The sequence below is a fragment of the Pichia kudriavzevii genome, chromosome 5 (assembly GCF_003054445.1).
Source record: "Pichia kudriavzevii chromosome 5, complete sequence".
NCBI lineage: Eukaryota > Fungi > Ascomycota > Pichiomycetes > Pichiales > Pichiaceae > Pichia > Pichia kudriavzevii.
Genome location: NC_042510.1, coordinates 398,851 through 414,828, shown reverse-complemented (window position 1 = coordinate 414,828; position 15,978 = coordinate 398,851). Strand labels below are relative to the sequence as shown.

At 39.7% G+C, this 15,978-nt stretch overlaps 5 protein-coding genes across 5 annotated transcripts; 4 read left to right on the top strand and 1 right to left on the bottom strand.

Annotated features, from left to right (window-relative positions):
- Positions 1-26: 26 nt before the first annotated feature.
- Positions 27-4,451, top strand: C5L36_0E01990 (uncharacterized protein; the record flags this gene model as incomplete). Its single annotated transcript, XM_029467753.1, has 1 exon — positions 27-4,451. The coding sequence occupies one exon, from the start codon at positions 27-29 to the stop codon at positions 4,449-4,451; it is 4,425 nt and encodes a 1,474-aa protein (XP_029323613.1).
- A 711-nt stretch (positions 4,452-5,162) lies between these two features.
- On the top strand, positions 5,163-7,091 carry C5L36_0E01980 (uncharacterized protein; the record flags this gene model as incomplete). Its single annotated transcript, XM_029467752.1, has 1 exon — positions 5,163-7,091. The coding sequence occupies one exon, from the start codon at positions 5,163-5,165 to the stop codon at positions 7,089-7,091; it is 1,929 nt and encodes a 642-aa protein (XP_029323612.1).
- Positions 7,092-7,566: 475 nt separating this feature from the next.
- Positions 7,567-10,650, top strand: C5L36_0E01970 (uncharacterized protein; the record flags this gene model as incomplete). Its single annotated transcript, XM_029467751.1, has 1 exon — positions 7,567-10,650. One exon carries the CDS (start codon positions 7,567-7,569, stop codon positions 10,648-10,650), a length of 3,084 nt encoding a protein of 1,027 aa, XP_029323611.1.
- Positions 10,651-12,815: 2,165 nt separating this feature from the next.
- C5L36_0E01960 (uncharacterized protein) lies at positions 12,816-15,017 on the top strand (the record flags this gene model as incomplete). The annotated part of the gene is made up of 1 exon (XM_029467750.1): positions 12,816-15,017. The coding sequence occupies one exon, from the start codon at positions 12,816-12,818 to the stop codon at positions 15,015-15,017; it is 2,202 nt and encodes a 733-aa protein (XP_029323610.1).
- A 243-nt stretch (positions 15,018-15,260) lies between these two features.
- C5L36_0E01950 (uncharacterized protein) lies at positions 15,261-15,824 on the bottom strand (the record flags this gene model as incomplete). The annotated part of the gene is made up of 1 exon (XM_029467749.1): positions 15,261-15,824. One exon carries the CDS (start codon positions 15,822-15,824, stop codon positions 15,261-15,263), a length of 564 nt encoding a protein of 187 aa, XP_029323609.1.
- Between the last annotated feature and the right edge of the window lie 154 nt (positions 15,825-15,978).

Genomic DNA, 15,978 nt, shown 5'->3' with positions numbered 1-15,978 from the left:
AGAAAGAGAACCAGAAGAGATTATACATGAGAGCAATGGACTTTTCAGCAAACAAGTGCTACCCTTTGGTCATGCCAAATTTGAATGATAACGATCCACGGAGACGCTTAGATGTAAGAAGTGGTGCATCAATCAATATTTCAAATTCAAGGATCTTTGTATTTGGTGGTTGTGTATTTGAGCTAGATTTACCTGCTAACTTCAAGCTTGATACAATACACAAAGCCTTCGTTGATGGCATGAAAAAAACGGAGAATATCGAAGACGTGTGTGGTATTAATTTCAATCAATACCTATCTTCGGAATGCTTTAGATTAAGTTTAATAAATAGGAAGTGGCACCATTATGACATTGCTGAAGGATCTGACAAGCCACCCACACGAATGTTCCACAATATGATAATTTATAACAATTGTATTTATATATCAGGAGGTTTAAGGTTCAATGAGGAGAATAATCTAGTTGTTTTGAATGATTTATGGAGATTTAACCTGTTTGAGAAATCATGGAGATGTTATTATAAAAACAACAATGATAGAATTTTGAAAAGGTATGATCATTTATCTGCAGCTTTTTCAGAAATGGAGCTATTTGATAAATCTCTAGTAAATCCAGGTATTTGTATTGTCGGAGGAATGTCAGAAGAAGATGAGATTATTGAAAAAGCCGAGCTTTTTGACTTAATGGACGATGACTTGAAAGTGCAAACACTTCCAAATTTGTTAGCATTCGACAAGCTAATGAATGGTTCAATACCGAAGGGCCATCCTGTCAAAATAAGGGGTTCAACATGTGGTATGTTTTCAGCCTTCTGTTCCACAACAAATGAGGAGAAACTATTTGTCTTTGATGAATCACCTAACTTGAGTGAATACGAACCGATCCTAATGTTTCGACGCGATGCCAAAGGAATCAGGTATCCCAAAAACAACGGATTTGATACCAGCCCGATTGGTAAACTAAGCTTTCCCAGAGTAGGATATTTTGGAACCAATATGATAATCATGGGGTTTGCTGAGGATGATAAGAAGATTTCGGCTTACATGTATAATGTAAGGGTGAATACGTGGACAAAATTACATATATCCTGCCTCCATAAGATTTACACACATAAATTGACAGTGGGTTTCGTCTGGTCTTCACATCATAAAAATGTTTTCTTAGGGTCATCTGTTATGAAGGAATCGGGCGGATCTGTGAATTACTTTGATACTCTAATGGTTCTGGCTTTACCATTTACTAACTTTTTTGGAAACGATAGTAGGAAAGTGTTAGATAAGGAATTGAATGGAAATATTCCAACATCGCAGGGAGCTGGTATCCAGAAGCAGCGTCAGGGGAAATCCGAAACAAGCGTGTTTGATTTCTTTCATCAAAGCAACAATCCAAATGAGCACTCTGGTGGATTTGCCGATTATGCTTATCATGTTGCACAACAACTACCTCTTAATTATATTTGCTATACATTGCCGCCACATGCCATTGCTATTGGCAAGCATGCTTTTGAGCGGAACACCTCTTTTTCTGATTTGGATCTTGTTTGTTGTGATGGATCAACTATAAGTGTTCCATATGCTCTATGCCGAAGGAGATGGGGCATTGGGTTTGATGAGATATTGAGTGATGCATATGCTAAATCATATGTTGAAGGAAAGAGTCAAAGTTTGCGATCATCACAGGGAAGCGTGCATGAGTCTAGATCTTCAATGGATGAATATTCATCACTTCACTCCAAAAGTAGTTCAGCGACTCCCAATTTTAGATACCCGTTTCAAGATAAGAAGGATAGAGAGACAACTACAACAACAACGGGAGTCACAGCAAATACAGGTTTGATACCTACGTCTGGACTGAGTTCGGCAATTTCGCCCGTTAGAAACACACCAAGGAACTCTTCCGCAAACTCCAGACACCATTCTTTATCAGGCAGTTTATTTCCGAATACTACTCTGAGCAGAGCCTCTATTTCATTGAGTCAATCACGTCGGAATTCTTATAATCCAATGTCTAGAACGAATTCAATATCGGGTTCTAGAAGAAGCTCACTAGGAAATACAGGATTACCAAGAAGAAATTCACCCATTATCCAACATAGCAGGAGAGCATCCACGCTGTCTAGAAACTCATTTTCCATTGGCAATACCAACTCCAACAGCAATAGCATCAACATCAACGAAGCAACAAACAACAGCCACATGTCACCACATAGTTCGATTGAAGAGGTGCCACGCTTATCACCACCAGTTACGAACAATAGTTACAAATCATTTGGGGAATTTGGACGAGTGGGATCAAACAGCTCATATAGTGGTGATAGTCGTAGTAGTAGTTCAACACATTCAGATGGATCCAGTGAGTCCATTCCATCGGGTATGCAAGATGCCATCAATAATTATTCTATACCACCACCTAAGCCGATGCCTACCCAACCACCAGAGGATGACATTAAGGACAGCACAATATTGTCAGATTCTAGTGAAGATTGTACATTTTCCAAGCAGGATATTGATAATAGTATCATCGATTTAGTCTATCAGCAATTCCAAGACGAAAACAACATTAACATAGACCCTTTGAGGATACCAAGAGCATTATATATACCATATTCTAATGCTACAGTTCACGCTATAGTAGAGTTTCTCTATAGTGGACACATTGGAGCCAACTGGAAGTTGTTCCCTACAGGTATAGAGTTATTGATGGCCAGTAAGCAGTTGGGTATACCATTATTATACGATTTAGTGATGGAGATCTTTTTTGTTATCTTGGGCACTATGGAGAGCAAATTGAAGAATGATTTGATTCTTTACCTGGAGCATCACGCTGACGGAGAGGGGGGAGCTGACGATGAAAGAATTGATAGGATATATGATATTCTAGATCGAGAAGGTGGTGATGATATGGATATGGATATCGAACTATTGCTAGAAGCTGCCAGCCAAAGTAGGAGAGATTCAGGCACGACGATTAGTAGTGATATGAAACTTGATGGAGATGAAGAATTCTACAACGGTGACTTTGGTCCTAATTGTGTTGATGATGATTGTGGCAATAGCAATAGCTACCACTGTATGAAGCCGAGAAAAGATAGTACAATGAACGGGATCGATCCATTGGAAGTTGATCCTCGGGAGGAAGGTAATATGGGAAGAGGCACGTTGGATCGATACCATATGATGGGGAATGGTAGCGATGAAGGAAACAAAGGTAGTAGAGGTAGTAGTGATTGTGAGGGAGGCGAAGAGTCTGGAGGAGTTACAATTACTACGGGGATGTTAGAGGAGAGAGGGTATGAGACTAGTGATAGCAGTGACAATGAGGAAGGTGAAGTATTAATGAGTTCATTTAAGAATTTCAGCCTTACCGGAGGTGATTCGGGGCGGAATCTAGCTTCAGAAGGTGGTGAAGCTAGGGAGTGTAGCAATAGGAAAAAGGGGCATATCACCGCATGGCCTACGTTTAAGGATTTGATTGACATCAACAGCGATGTACATAGCTGCACAAATGCCAGTACGAATGTGAATGCCGCCATTTCTACCGTTGGAGGTACGGGTAAGACGACAAGCACTAATAGCAATGCAGCTACCAATAGCAATGCCAATGGAGGCGAATATCATGGTTGTGAAGGTGATACTGAGGCGGGAGGACCACAGATGAAGCTCAAGGGGGTGTTTATTGAACTCTTTGTTGAGGCTGGGGCCCTTGTGAATGATTCCAAGTTGATGTTACAGGCCATCTACGTTTTGGATCTTTACAAGAAGTTTACAAGTTTGAAGAACACCGGAAGTGTCGATGCGACGAATGGAACTAAAGATAAGGAGAAACAAAAACAGCAACAGCAACAGCAACAGCAACAGCAACAGCAACAGCAGCAGCAACAGCAACAGCAACAGCAGCAGCAACAGCAACAGCAACAGCAACAGCAACAGCAACAGCAACAGCAACAGCAACAGCAACAGCAACAGCAACTACATCCGATGAACAAGAGTAAGAGCACCAATAGCACTAGTAAGAATAGCACTGTTGATACATCATTGAGCAATAGCGAGCTTTTTGGGGAGAGGCTGAGAGGTATTTCCAGCTATCCTGAACGTGGTGCACCGTCTATGCTGCGTCACGTGAGTTCTGCGCCGGTTAATGAGGTGCAACAGCTGAGATTTGAAAGGGAAGCTGAGGCGGAGGCCGAAGGGTATCCTCGTATCTATGCAGATACATATGCCGATGTCGATGCCGATGCAACAACAGGGACAAAGATAAGGACAGAAAGGGATACACCAGTAGTGACCAAGGTTGGAGTCAAGGCGAAAACGGATACTGGAATTTCAGCGTACAATGCGCCACTGAAACTTGAGAGAAGCGACAGTCTTCAAAGGGAGAAAAACGAAAAGAGTCATCGGAAACGCAAGACTTTGCTGAGCCGTCTCCGTGGGTTTCATCAGGGTCGAAACTGATTGGCCAAAGACGGGGAAAGGGGTCTATTGAATTGTCAATTCCATTAAAAAACAGACTAAAAGGAGAGACTAATGGAAATCATGCTAAAATGGACAAACTAGTTAATAACGCTAATTAATAACACTAATTAATAACACTAATTAATAACAACCAAACACCGTCTAATGTGGCTTACAATAATTTCAGTTTGTCTATTGTTAAGTTGCCCTTTATTATTATTTGCAATATAATACGACTCCTTCCCGCTGAGCCGCATATGCTCATTGCATCTCGCGTATTGTTAGCCCCAAAAATGCGGGATAATGCCGAATCCCGCCAGTGGGAACAATAAACAACTTAATAGCGTATGATACACTCCACAGTGGTTGATACTACATTTTGCCGCTCTCCCATTGTGCCCCTCCCCCCGCTTTTGCCTTGATTGGTTCTATCATGTACAAAAAAATTTTTTTTCCTCCTTCTTTTAGACGGCTGTCTGGATCGTACCTATTGGGCATGTATAATGCATATTGTAGATTGTTAGCCATATATGTACATATTCACATAACTGCATATACACATTTTTTCAATATATTAATATGTATATATATAAATGTATATTTATCTGTATAGGACAAGGGTCCATTGATACTGAACTGTGAGTTACATTCGATTTTGTTATTGTCTACCTTATCGTAATCTTTGGATCAACTAGCACACATACAAACTTCATGTCTCAGAGAAACCCCTTCAAGGCTGTCCTAACTGCAGCAAAGGACACGTTTATACCTGTTCCTCCCTCGGAGATTCCACACCTCTCAGATTTCGACCATCCTCTAAACGCCCAAGTCGAGGTGTATGCACGCAATAGCGGCGACGAGGAAGAATCTAGGAACAGCCATTCTGAAGAATTGGAGTACACCGATTATAACGATTGCTTCGATTCGAAGGATCTCACTAAGGAGGATTTGAATCATGATATCAAGAAAGAAATAGATAATTTGAACATCAACGAAAAATTTGTTGAGAATTCATCCTCTTCGGATATAATTTCAAAAGTCCATCATTTGGAACATGGAAGAACTCATCGGAAGTTACAAAGAAGACAGATTGAATTGATTGCCATTGGTGGAACAATTGGTGTTGCATTGTTTGTTAACATTGGTACCTCGTTGAAAAATGGTGGTTGTTTGTCATTATTATTGGCTTTCTCCATATGGTGTTTTCCAATCTTGGAAATCACTTGTTGTTGTGCAGAAATGGTTTGTTATTTGCCAATTAAAGGTGCTCCATTTTGTGTTTTCGCTGATAGATTTGTCGATGAAGCATTTGGAGTTATGGCAAGTTGGAACTTTTGGGTCTTGGAAGGCGCCTTGATTCCATTTGAATTGACCTTATTTAATACCTTGATTCATTTTTGGACTGCCGATTATAGCTTGGCTATCCCCATTGTTGTGGAATTGGTTGTTTATTTTCTAATTAACCTTGCTGCAGTTAAATGGTATGGTGAAGTGGAGTTTTGGTTGTGTATTTTCAAAGTTTTACTATCGATTGGCTTGATGTTGTTCACTTTCATTACAATGGTAGGTGGTAATCCACAACATCACGCCTTTGGCTTTACAAACTGGAAATCCACAGACCCCATGCTTGAATATATCCATGTTGGTGGGTTGGGGAGATTCCAAGGTTGGTTGTCTTGTCTAATTCAGGCCTCTTACATGATTGCCGGACCAGAGTATCTCTCGATGGCAGCCGGTGAAACCATCAACCCAAGGAAAGTTCTTCCAGGCGCCTTCAAAGGGGTCTTTTATAGACTATCAACCTTCTTTGTTGGCGGGGCACTGTGTGTTGGTATTTTATGTAATGCCAGAGACCCCCTATTACTCGACGCACTCTCAAATGGTAAACCGGGTGCTGGATCTTCACCTTATACTATTGCAATGCATAACATGGGCATCAAAGTCTTACCAACCATTTTGAATATCCTATTGATGACATCATGTTTCTCTGCCGGTAATTCTTATACGTTCTGCTCCTCGAGAACTCTTTATGGTTTGGCAATTCAGCGCAGAGCTCCCAAAATCTTTAGTTACTGTAATAAACAAGGTGTTCCGATTTTTGCTGTGTTGGTATCGTTGGCTTGGGGGGCATTGGCGTTTTTACAGGTTAGTAAAAACTCAAATGTTGTGTTGAATTGGATTACAAGTTTAATCACTTCCTCCCAATTAATTAATTACTTTATCATCTTGGTCACATATCTTCATTTTAGAAGGGCAGTCATAAAGCAAGGCATTGATCGATCAAAATTCACCTTCAAGGCATGGGGCCAACCTTATTTGTGTGCAATCACTCTAACGGTTGTTTTCATCATGATATGGATCGATGGTTATTATGTCTTCTTGCCAGGTAGCTGGTCGACATCGACCTTCTTGTTTACATATTTGATGTGTTTTGTTGACTTTGGTATTGTCGTTGCGTGGAAATTCATTAAAGGCACAAAATATAGATCCAACCCAATGGAAGTGGACTTACATACTGGTTTGGAGGAAGTTATTTTACATGAGTTGATGCTTGAGAAGAAGAGGACATTGTATCAACAGAAAAGTCCAATGGCTAGAACATGGGAAAGATTGAATGAATTCTTATTCGGCAAGAATTAAGCTCCTCCCTTAAAGTTCTACTTTTTCCTTCTATTTTATACCACCCTACTCCTTCAATTACTATTATTTTTTGCTGTTTTGCTTTATTTGATCTACAACTGTATAACTGACAAGAGCTGTAATAAATGCGGCTTTAATCATTTAATTTCTTTTCCGAGGATCACGTGCAAGTCCCAGAGATGGACTACTAACCGTGTGTGAGACTGGTACAAAAAAGACGAAATGGAATACATTATAGAGATGATGAGGATTTGCCCAAAGTGGTGGGAAAAAAAAAACATGGGCTGACGAAGGAAAGCTGCACTCCGAAGAGCACCGCAGTGCGTGAGTTTGTTGCGGACGCAATATATATATATATAATCTACCTCTGGTGCATATTTTCTTCTTTCTTATAGTGCCCGGACAGTTTCAGTTTGTTGCTTCGGTTATAAAAGAAGAAACAAAAAAAAGCGGTTAGCAACAACAGTTCGCAATCATGTCAAAGATATCAAACTTTGAGTCCGGTGTGGATTCAGTTTCTAATGTTTTATATACATCGTTTACGGTCAACAAAACATCAGATTACACATCATTAATCAAGTTTTACAATTCCTTAGGCTTCAAGATCATCAAAACATATTCCAAGGAGGAGTCATTGACGAGCTCTATCGATATACAAGGTGTCTCGACAGACTCTAGAAAGGAATGCTGGCTGGAATCATTCCCTATTACCAGGACCGACTCCAACGGTAAGATTATTCCATTCCAAGAAACTATTGAATATAAGTATCCTCAATTGACACCTCAGTTGGCAAAGTTGAATAAGGGTGTTGTTTTGAAAATCAGGTTGGTTTCTCATGATGTTCATAAAAATCCTGAGTTACCAGGTAGGTTAATTATTTTCACATCTCAATTGAAGGATGTTGCAAAGTTGGTTGAGTCACTAAATCTTCCTATTATCAAGCCATCCCCATTAGAGAAGAATAGGATCGAATTTTTTATTGAAGACCCTGTTGGTAATTTGGTTGGCTTTACTAATAAAGTCAACAACAAAACAATTGATTCTAATGATGAATTCTTCGCAAGTGATGAAGAAATCAAAAAGTTCAAGCAGACTCAAGAAGAAAACCTCATCAAAAACGCATCACAAACAAAGAAAAGAATTGCAGTTTTAACTTCCGGTGGTGATTCTCAAGGTATGTGTGCAGCAGTTAGAAGTGTTGTACGTGCTGGTATTTACCTCGATTGTGAAGTTTTCGGGTGTTACGAAGGTTACTCGGGTTTGGTTAAAGGTGGTGAGCTTTTAAGGAAACTAGAGTGGAGTGATGTTAGAGGTTGGTTATCTCTAGGAGGAACATTGATCGGTACTGCGAGATGTATGGAATTTAGAGAAAGAGAAGGCAGATTACAAGCAGCTAAAAATATGATTATCAAAGGTATTGATGCGTTGGTTGTTTGTGGTGGTGATGGTTCACTTACTGGTGCTGATTTATTTAGAAGTGAGTGGCCTTCATTGGTTGAAGAGTTAGTCACTAAAAAGATCCTAACTGACGAACAGGTCAAACCTTATAGAAACTTAACAATCGTCGGGTTGGTGGGTTCCATTGATAATGATATGGCACTGACTGACAACACGATTGGTGCGTACTCTTCGTTGGAAAGAATTTGTGAGATGGTTGATTATATCGACTCCACTGCTTCATCACATTCCAGAGCGTTTGTGGTTGAGGTCATGGGTAGAAACTGTGGTTGGTTGGCTTTAATGGCAGGTATTTGTTGTGGTGCGGACTACTCCTTTTTACCCGAGAGACCTCCAAATGCAGAAACTTGGAAGGATGAGTTGAAGGAAATCTGTCTAAGACATAGAGGTAAAGGTAGGAGAAAGACTACCGTTATTGTTGCAGAAGGTGCGATAGACAACCAACTAAATAAAATCACCAGTGAGAATGTCAAGGATTGTTTGGTTGAGATTGGTCTTGACACCAGAATCACCAAACTAGGTCACGTCCAAAGAGGTGGTACAGCGGTTGCGATCGATAGATTCTTGGCTACCTTACAAGGTGTTGAAGCAATCAAGGCAGTTTTAGAGAATACACCTGAGACTCCATCACCAATGATTGGTATCCAAAACAATAGAATTGTTCGTATACCGTTAGTCGAGGCTGTTAAAACTACTAAGAGTGTTGCAACAGCGATCAAGGAGAAGAGATTTGATGATGCAATGTCCTTGAGAGATTCTACCTTTAAGGAATTCTACAAGAACTTTCTTTCAATTTCTCAGGATGATGATGATAAAAAGTTATTACCAGTGGAGGAAAGATTGAATATTGGTATAATTCAAGTTGGTGCGCCAACAGCAGCTTTGAATCCAGCAACTAGAGCAATTGTACTTTACTTATTATCCAAGGGACACAAAGCATATGGAATTGAAAATGGTTTCCAAGGATTAATCAGCCATGGTTCATTCAGAGATTTAAGTTGGATTGACGTTGAAGAATGGCATAATCTTGGTGGATCAGAGTTGGGTACAAACAGGGTTCTCCCAAATGAAGACATTGGATCCGTTGCATATCAATTACAAGAGAAAAAGATTGATGGGTTAATTGTTATTGGAGGTTTTGAAGCATACCAATCTGTCAAGCAGTTGAAGGATGCAAGTAAAACCTACCCAATTTTTAATATGCCAATTGTCTGTTTACCAAGTACAGTATCAAATAACGTGCCAGGTACTGAGTATTCTCTTGGTGTCGATACTTGTTTGAATGTGCTAGTCAACTATTGTGATGCTGTGAAGCAAAGTGCGTCATCATCACGTCGCCGGGTGTTTGTTATCGAAGTCCAGGGTGGAAATTGCGGATACATTGCATCATATATTGGAGTTGTTACAGGTGCATTAGCAGTCTACACTCCAGAGCATAATATCTCATTGAAGACGATAGAGGAAGATTTGGAATTGTTGGAGAAGACCTTTGCCAATGACCATGGTGATGAGAGATCTGGACGTATCTTCATTCGGAATGAGAAGGCCAGTGATGTTTACACCACACAGTTGATTGCCGATATTATCATGGAGAACGCACATGGCAAGTATGAAAGCCGTACCGCCATTCCCGGCCATGTTCAACAGGGTAAGATACCATCTAGTTTTGATAGAACCAGTGCAGTTAGGTTTGCTATCAAGGCATGTGAGTTCATTGAGGAGAAGCACGCAGCAATTTCCAAGAAGATCTCCGAATACAATTCCGAGCATTTGATCCTACCCAACACCTCAGAGAATTCTAATGGTGAAGAAGCAATAGACGGTAAATTCAAGCATTTCGAGAATAAGGATTTCTTCAATACGGAGAAGAGATTACTGTATGTTTATCACCACGGTAAGAGGATTCTAGTTGCAGACGACAACAACGCGGTTGTCTGTGGTATACAAGGCACCAATGTTGCATTCAGAGACATCAACGACGTTTGGGAGAGCAACACCAATGTGAAATTGAGAAAGGGTAACGAGATTCATTGGGATAAGTTAAACCAGGTGGGAGATATGTTGAGTGGGAGATTAATGATTCGTGAAAACAAGAACTGATATTCGAGAAGGTTTCTACTGACGTCTTGGATAATTCTTCTTTGACCTTCTATATTCTATCTTAATTTTTCCCTTGTTATTTATTTGTTGTCTCTTTCTTCTTTTACTGTCCTTTTCTTTCTTTGCTGTCCTTTTGTTTCTTTTTTTTTTCCTTCCCTCTCAAAAAAGGAAACTGGGCCTATTTTTTTTTTTTCTGACGTATGTTAAGATGCAATGTTATAATGAAATTTAAATTATTATTTATGTTAATGAAAAAAAAAACAGCAAAAACGTGTGACTATTTCTGCCTGCATGTTATTATGTTATTGTAGAAGTAAATAGTACCTTCGATGGGAAATCAAACCAGTTTTCAATCCGTTTTCACCGAAAGAGCTCGAATTGTGCGTAATTTTGTGGTCTGTACGGCGATTATTTGCAAATCGGGAATGGTGTGCGAAAACTAACAAAATTAATGTATGCTCTAAATATGTCCCATCAGCTGGAAGGAGAACAATAGACGGGTTAATTAGTCCTCAAGAGTCCCGATTTGGAACGTATTGGAACTTTTCCAATTAAGAATGGCTACATTGTCATAACAAAATCGTTCGATTCCAAAGTTACTAGAAGGAGTAGCACCTAATCATGTATATGGACAGCTGCTATTTCTTTACATGGACAAATACCATGTCTAGAAAATCAACACACTCTAAGCAACAGTACATCTCACATTTTTCGGTGAGCACATAAAATTACATAACAAAAGCAGTTATGCACTGCAACAGCGTTGCCCACGTGGAAGAATTACAACAGCAGCAGCAGCCCCCTTTTCCCCCCTTTTCCCCTCTTCTCTTCGCTTCTTCCTATTCGTTCCTCTTTTTCCTACCCCTTTCTTTGTTCTCTGCGTCAGGTTCAAACATACGTCTTTTCTCTTGATCCTCTCTCTCTCTCTCTCTCTCTCTCTCTCTCTCTCTCTCTCTCTCTCTCTCTCTCTCTCTTCCAGTGCCTTCCCTTTACCATCCGTCTACTTCTACTGTGATTTGGAAAATACAAGCAACTAATAGACAAACATCAGTAGCACCTTCTTGTTGAAAAGACTTGGAAAACGGGACAGTACATACATCTCGAAGGACTGGGGGGGAGAGGAAGATAGACGGGCCAAAGGTTAGCGGATCAATGCCGACGGTGAGCAACGGAAACATAATTGCCTTGGCGCGCATTAGTGTCACATATAGCTGTTTCTTGGTTGCTTCTTGTTGAATTCTTGCAGCACTCCTCTGCAGTCCTTTACAGTCCTCTGCAGATTGCTTGCATTAGACTGACATTTGAATTGAGATTTTATGTCACCTCCCCTGCATGGAAACGGTCGCGACCATGTTCTGGAAACTATATAATTTTGGTGAGATTTTAAGGAAAACCGTTGGGATTTTCCTTTTTTTTTAGGGACAAACAAACATGGCATTCCTTCTAGAAGTCTTTCTTTGACTTCTCTTGCATGAAATGGTCTGGCATAGTATGACCACTTGTTCTTTGGCTTTTATCTCTTTCTTTTATTCTTGCTCTCTTGTACCTCATCGCATTAATAGTTGCTAATATACGTCACATAATTAACCCTCCAAGAATGATTTGCCAAAAGTCTAAAATGTATTCTAGATCAACTTCTCCTGTCCTCCTTTCTTCCTCTTCTAAAAACAGGTAAAAGTAGACGCATAACAAAGGAAAAGCTTATCTTGGGTTCTCTCTCCTATTATAAAGTCAATAATTGCAAAACAAACGAAAACAACCCAATTTCGCCCTGGCGAGACAAAACGAAAAATAGGTAACGGCCAAATCCAACTTTTTCAGTACCGCCCCCAAGAAAATTCTATTTAAGGCCATTGACATTAAAATATATACACTGATTCAGCCTGTTTCCAGAATCTTCATTATTTTTGTCATCTCCCTAGTCCTTCTTCTTCGTTGTTCATCTTTTCTGTTCTCTTCATTTGAAGTTTGTACTCATCCCACTCCCTTCTACATTTTTTCTATTGGTTAATCCATATTCTAGTGTCTCACGCATACTCTACGTCGGCTGACCCCTTATCACCTCCTTGTTTCTATATTCTCTCCAACAATTACCAGTCTTACTAGGGACACTTATTTCTTTTTTTTTTCTTCCTCCTCCATTTTCCTCATTCTATTACTTCATAATGGATGGCAAACCTGTTCAGGATAATCAACACATGGCCAACATAAATGCAACAAACATGGTCCCCCAACAGGTGTACGTGGAGTCTCTAAGACAGGGATACACTTTTCAACCTATGATGCAACGGCCCCTATCCACTTCCTCGAACCCAAATACAAATCAAAATCTTAATCAAAATACATTTTCTGGCCCCGGCACGAATCCAAACTCAAACCCAAATGTGAACTCCAATTTAAATATTAATGTCGGCCAGTTCCCCTACATTAATCATCAAATTTATCAACACCAGCAGCACCCTCAACAGCTGGTTATGTCTCCTCACCCTCATATTCCAATGATAACGGCTTCTTCCATACAATATGCTCCATATCCTCATGCAATATCTCCTACCGGTATTATCATGAACCCAATGCACCAAAATCATTTGTTGCATCAACAACAGCAACAACATCATCATCACCATCAACAACAACAACAACAGCAGCAGCAGCAGCAGCAGCAGCAACAGCAGCAACAGCAACATCATCATCAACAGTTCCCCCCACAACAGATTCACCAACAGCATCATCAACTCCAAATCCTACATCCACAGCCTCAAATGCAGCATCGATCTATCTCAAACAGCTCCATTCCGGATCATCCTCATTTAAATCATCATCATAACCATCTTCAGCATCTTCAAATTAATAAAAATCCTAAACGTCTAATAAGTAAAGACACATCAACTTCCAAAACGAAAAATATTAGGAAAGTATCCGCTTTTATAACGAAACTATACTCTATGCTACACAATCCTTCATTGTCTCACCTAATTTGGTGGAGCGGTAGTAATCAGCTCGACGACACTACATTCGCCCTATTACCAGGTGCAGAGTTCTCCAATTGCTTAACAACTTATTTCAAGCATGGTAACGTGGCCTCTTTTGTCAGACAATTGCACATGTATGGGTTTCACAAAGTTTGTGATGGAAACCAATCCCATATGAGCCACAGCTACAACTATAGCAGTGGCAACCATAATAACAATAATAATAATAATAATAATAATGTTTACGATCATAACCCAGCTGTTTGGGAATTCCGACACACTTCAGGAAAATTCAGAAGAGGTGACATGAAAAGCCTACATCTGATTAAGAGGAGGGCCAACTCAAGGAAGTCTCGTCCTTCATCAGTGAAGACTCTCAGTATAACTGAAAGAGAAGTTGAGAAACCCGAAATTTGCAATAATGTAAAAAAAGAAGAAGCAGTTGAAGAGGAGGGCGATGGTGATGAGGATGAAGATGAAGTAGAAGAGGAGTCAAAGCAAGCAGCAGTGGACACACTTTTGAAACATGAAAACCAAACACAGATTATAGACAAAACTGAAAATAGAGATAATACTGAAAGTGGGAGAGATAGTGAACGTAGGGGAAGTACCAGAAAAAATGACCAAATAGAGTCGATCCATGGTAAAACAGTCACTGCAAGACCGCTGCATAACCCATTCGAACATTATAATTCCCAGCAAATCCACAAACCTGCTGCTAGCTCTTCTAGATCTAACTCTCCAACAAACATGACTAAACCCCATGAACTTTTCTTTAAGCATTCAAGACAGAGATACCCATCCGTTTTTGTTGATCCTTGTGCGCCAATTCCTCCTTCGAATATACCGAAACAACCTTTGCAATTACCGCCAATTCAGCCCTCAGATAGTCCAGCTCCCATGCCAAAGAAAAATGAGGGCTTGATGGGACTACCCTCACTATCGTCAATCTCTAGCCAGTCTTCTCGTTCTATTCCGTCTCCCAGCAGTAGCATATCTGCAAGGAATGGCAGGTTTAATTTCTCAAGGACTTCGTCTTCCTCACTCAATTCAATTACTAGTCAGCTGCGGCCTTCCATTTTTGACCTGCATGCACCTTCACCGGCTTCTTCAATATCTGCACACACTTCGATATTTAGCGGATCTTCAATATCCTCATCCACTGGAAGCATCGGCTCAATATCCAGCATACTGAATGAAGACCGTAGATTACCATCATTATCGGAACTCCCTGTACCTTTGGCTAGTTCATCATTGAAAACTTTGGTGGCGGAAAGTGATTCCAATATAACCAAACATGATGACTCTAGAACTAAAGTTGAAAAATCATCTTTGCAAACTGAACCGGGGGAAAGAGCTAAACCGGATAGTTCGATTGAGCAGAACACCAATTAATTAACAAAATAAATATACCACTAATCATTGAGTTCATTTTTTTTCAATGCTTCCAACCAACATAAACCACGTTCCTTAATTTTTCTTCCGTTTTGTTTCAAGCTAAGGTATGCTAAATCAAAATATGTATATAAAATAACTACATTTTAGGGTGACTGCCCCTGTTTTTTTTGTATTTTATGTATCTACCTTTTCTATTCCTCTGTATTTTACCTAACTTTATAAATGTTAAACATGTACTTTTTAAAACGGTCTCTTGTTCTTGCCTTTACCCATGACATCGTTCTTTCCCTTGCTCTTTCTCTTAAGAATTTCATCTTCTTCGTCCTCTGAGTCCTCTTCGTCATCGTCGTTCGCTTTGTATATTTTCTTGTCCCCCTTTATCTTCTCAGCAATGGAACTCTTCAAAGCCTTCTTCCTTTCAAAATCACCACGCCTATCCTTTCTTAGCTTATTTGTTAACGCTCGGAGGGAATTACTTGAATTTCCAACACCACTTTTCTTTAAATCTCCAACCTTCTTAACCTTGTCTAGTCCTTCTTTTTTTCTCTTATCTAGATTTTCATCTTGTAAGAAATCAGATATGGTCACTTTTTTCTCATCTTTGATGGAATCGTCAAAATTGATACCCTTCCCATTGGGTATTACTATCTGATTGGCAAATTCATTATCTGTGCTTGTGTTTGCAGTGCTCAGTTGAGGAGTCGGTTTCAGCCAAGATAACACAGTTTCATCAATCTTGTTAAACTGCGCTTGTATTTGCAACCGCAACTGCTCTTTCTCTTTAATCTCGTTCCGTTTGGACATGCTTGTTGGCACAACAGAGAAGTTTGGAGTTTCAGTCAACTGGAAAATAAAATAAAAAAATTATTAAAAAAATGCAAATGAAGTTAAAGAAATGATGTGCGGCTTGGTAATTTGTATCAATATGCAATGTATTTATATGTGTATACTTTTGTAA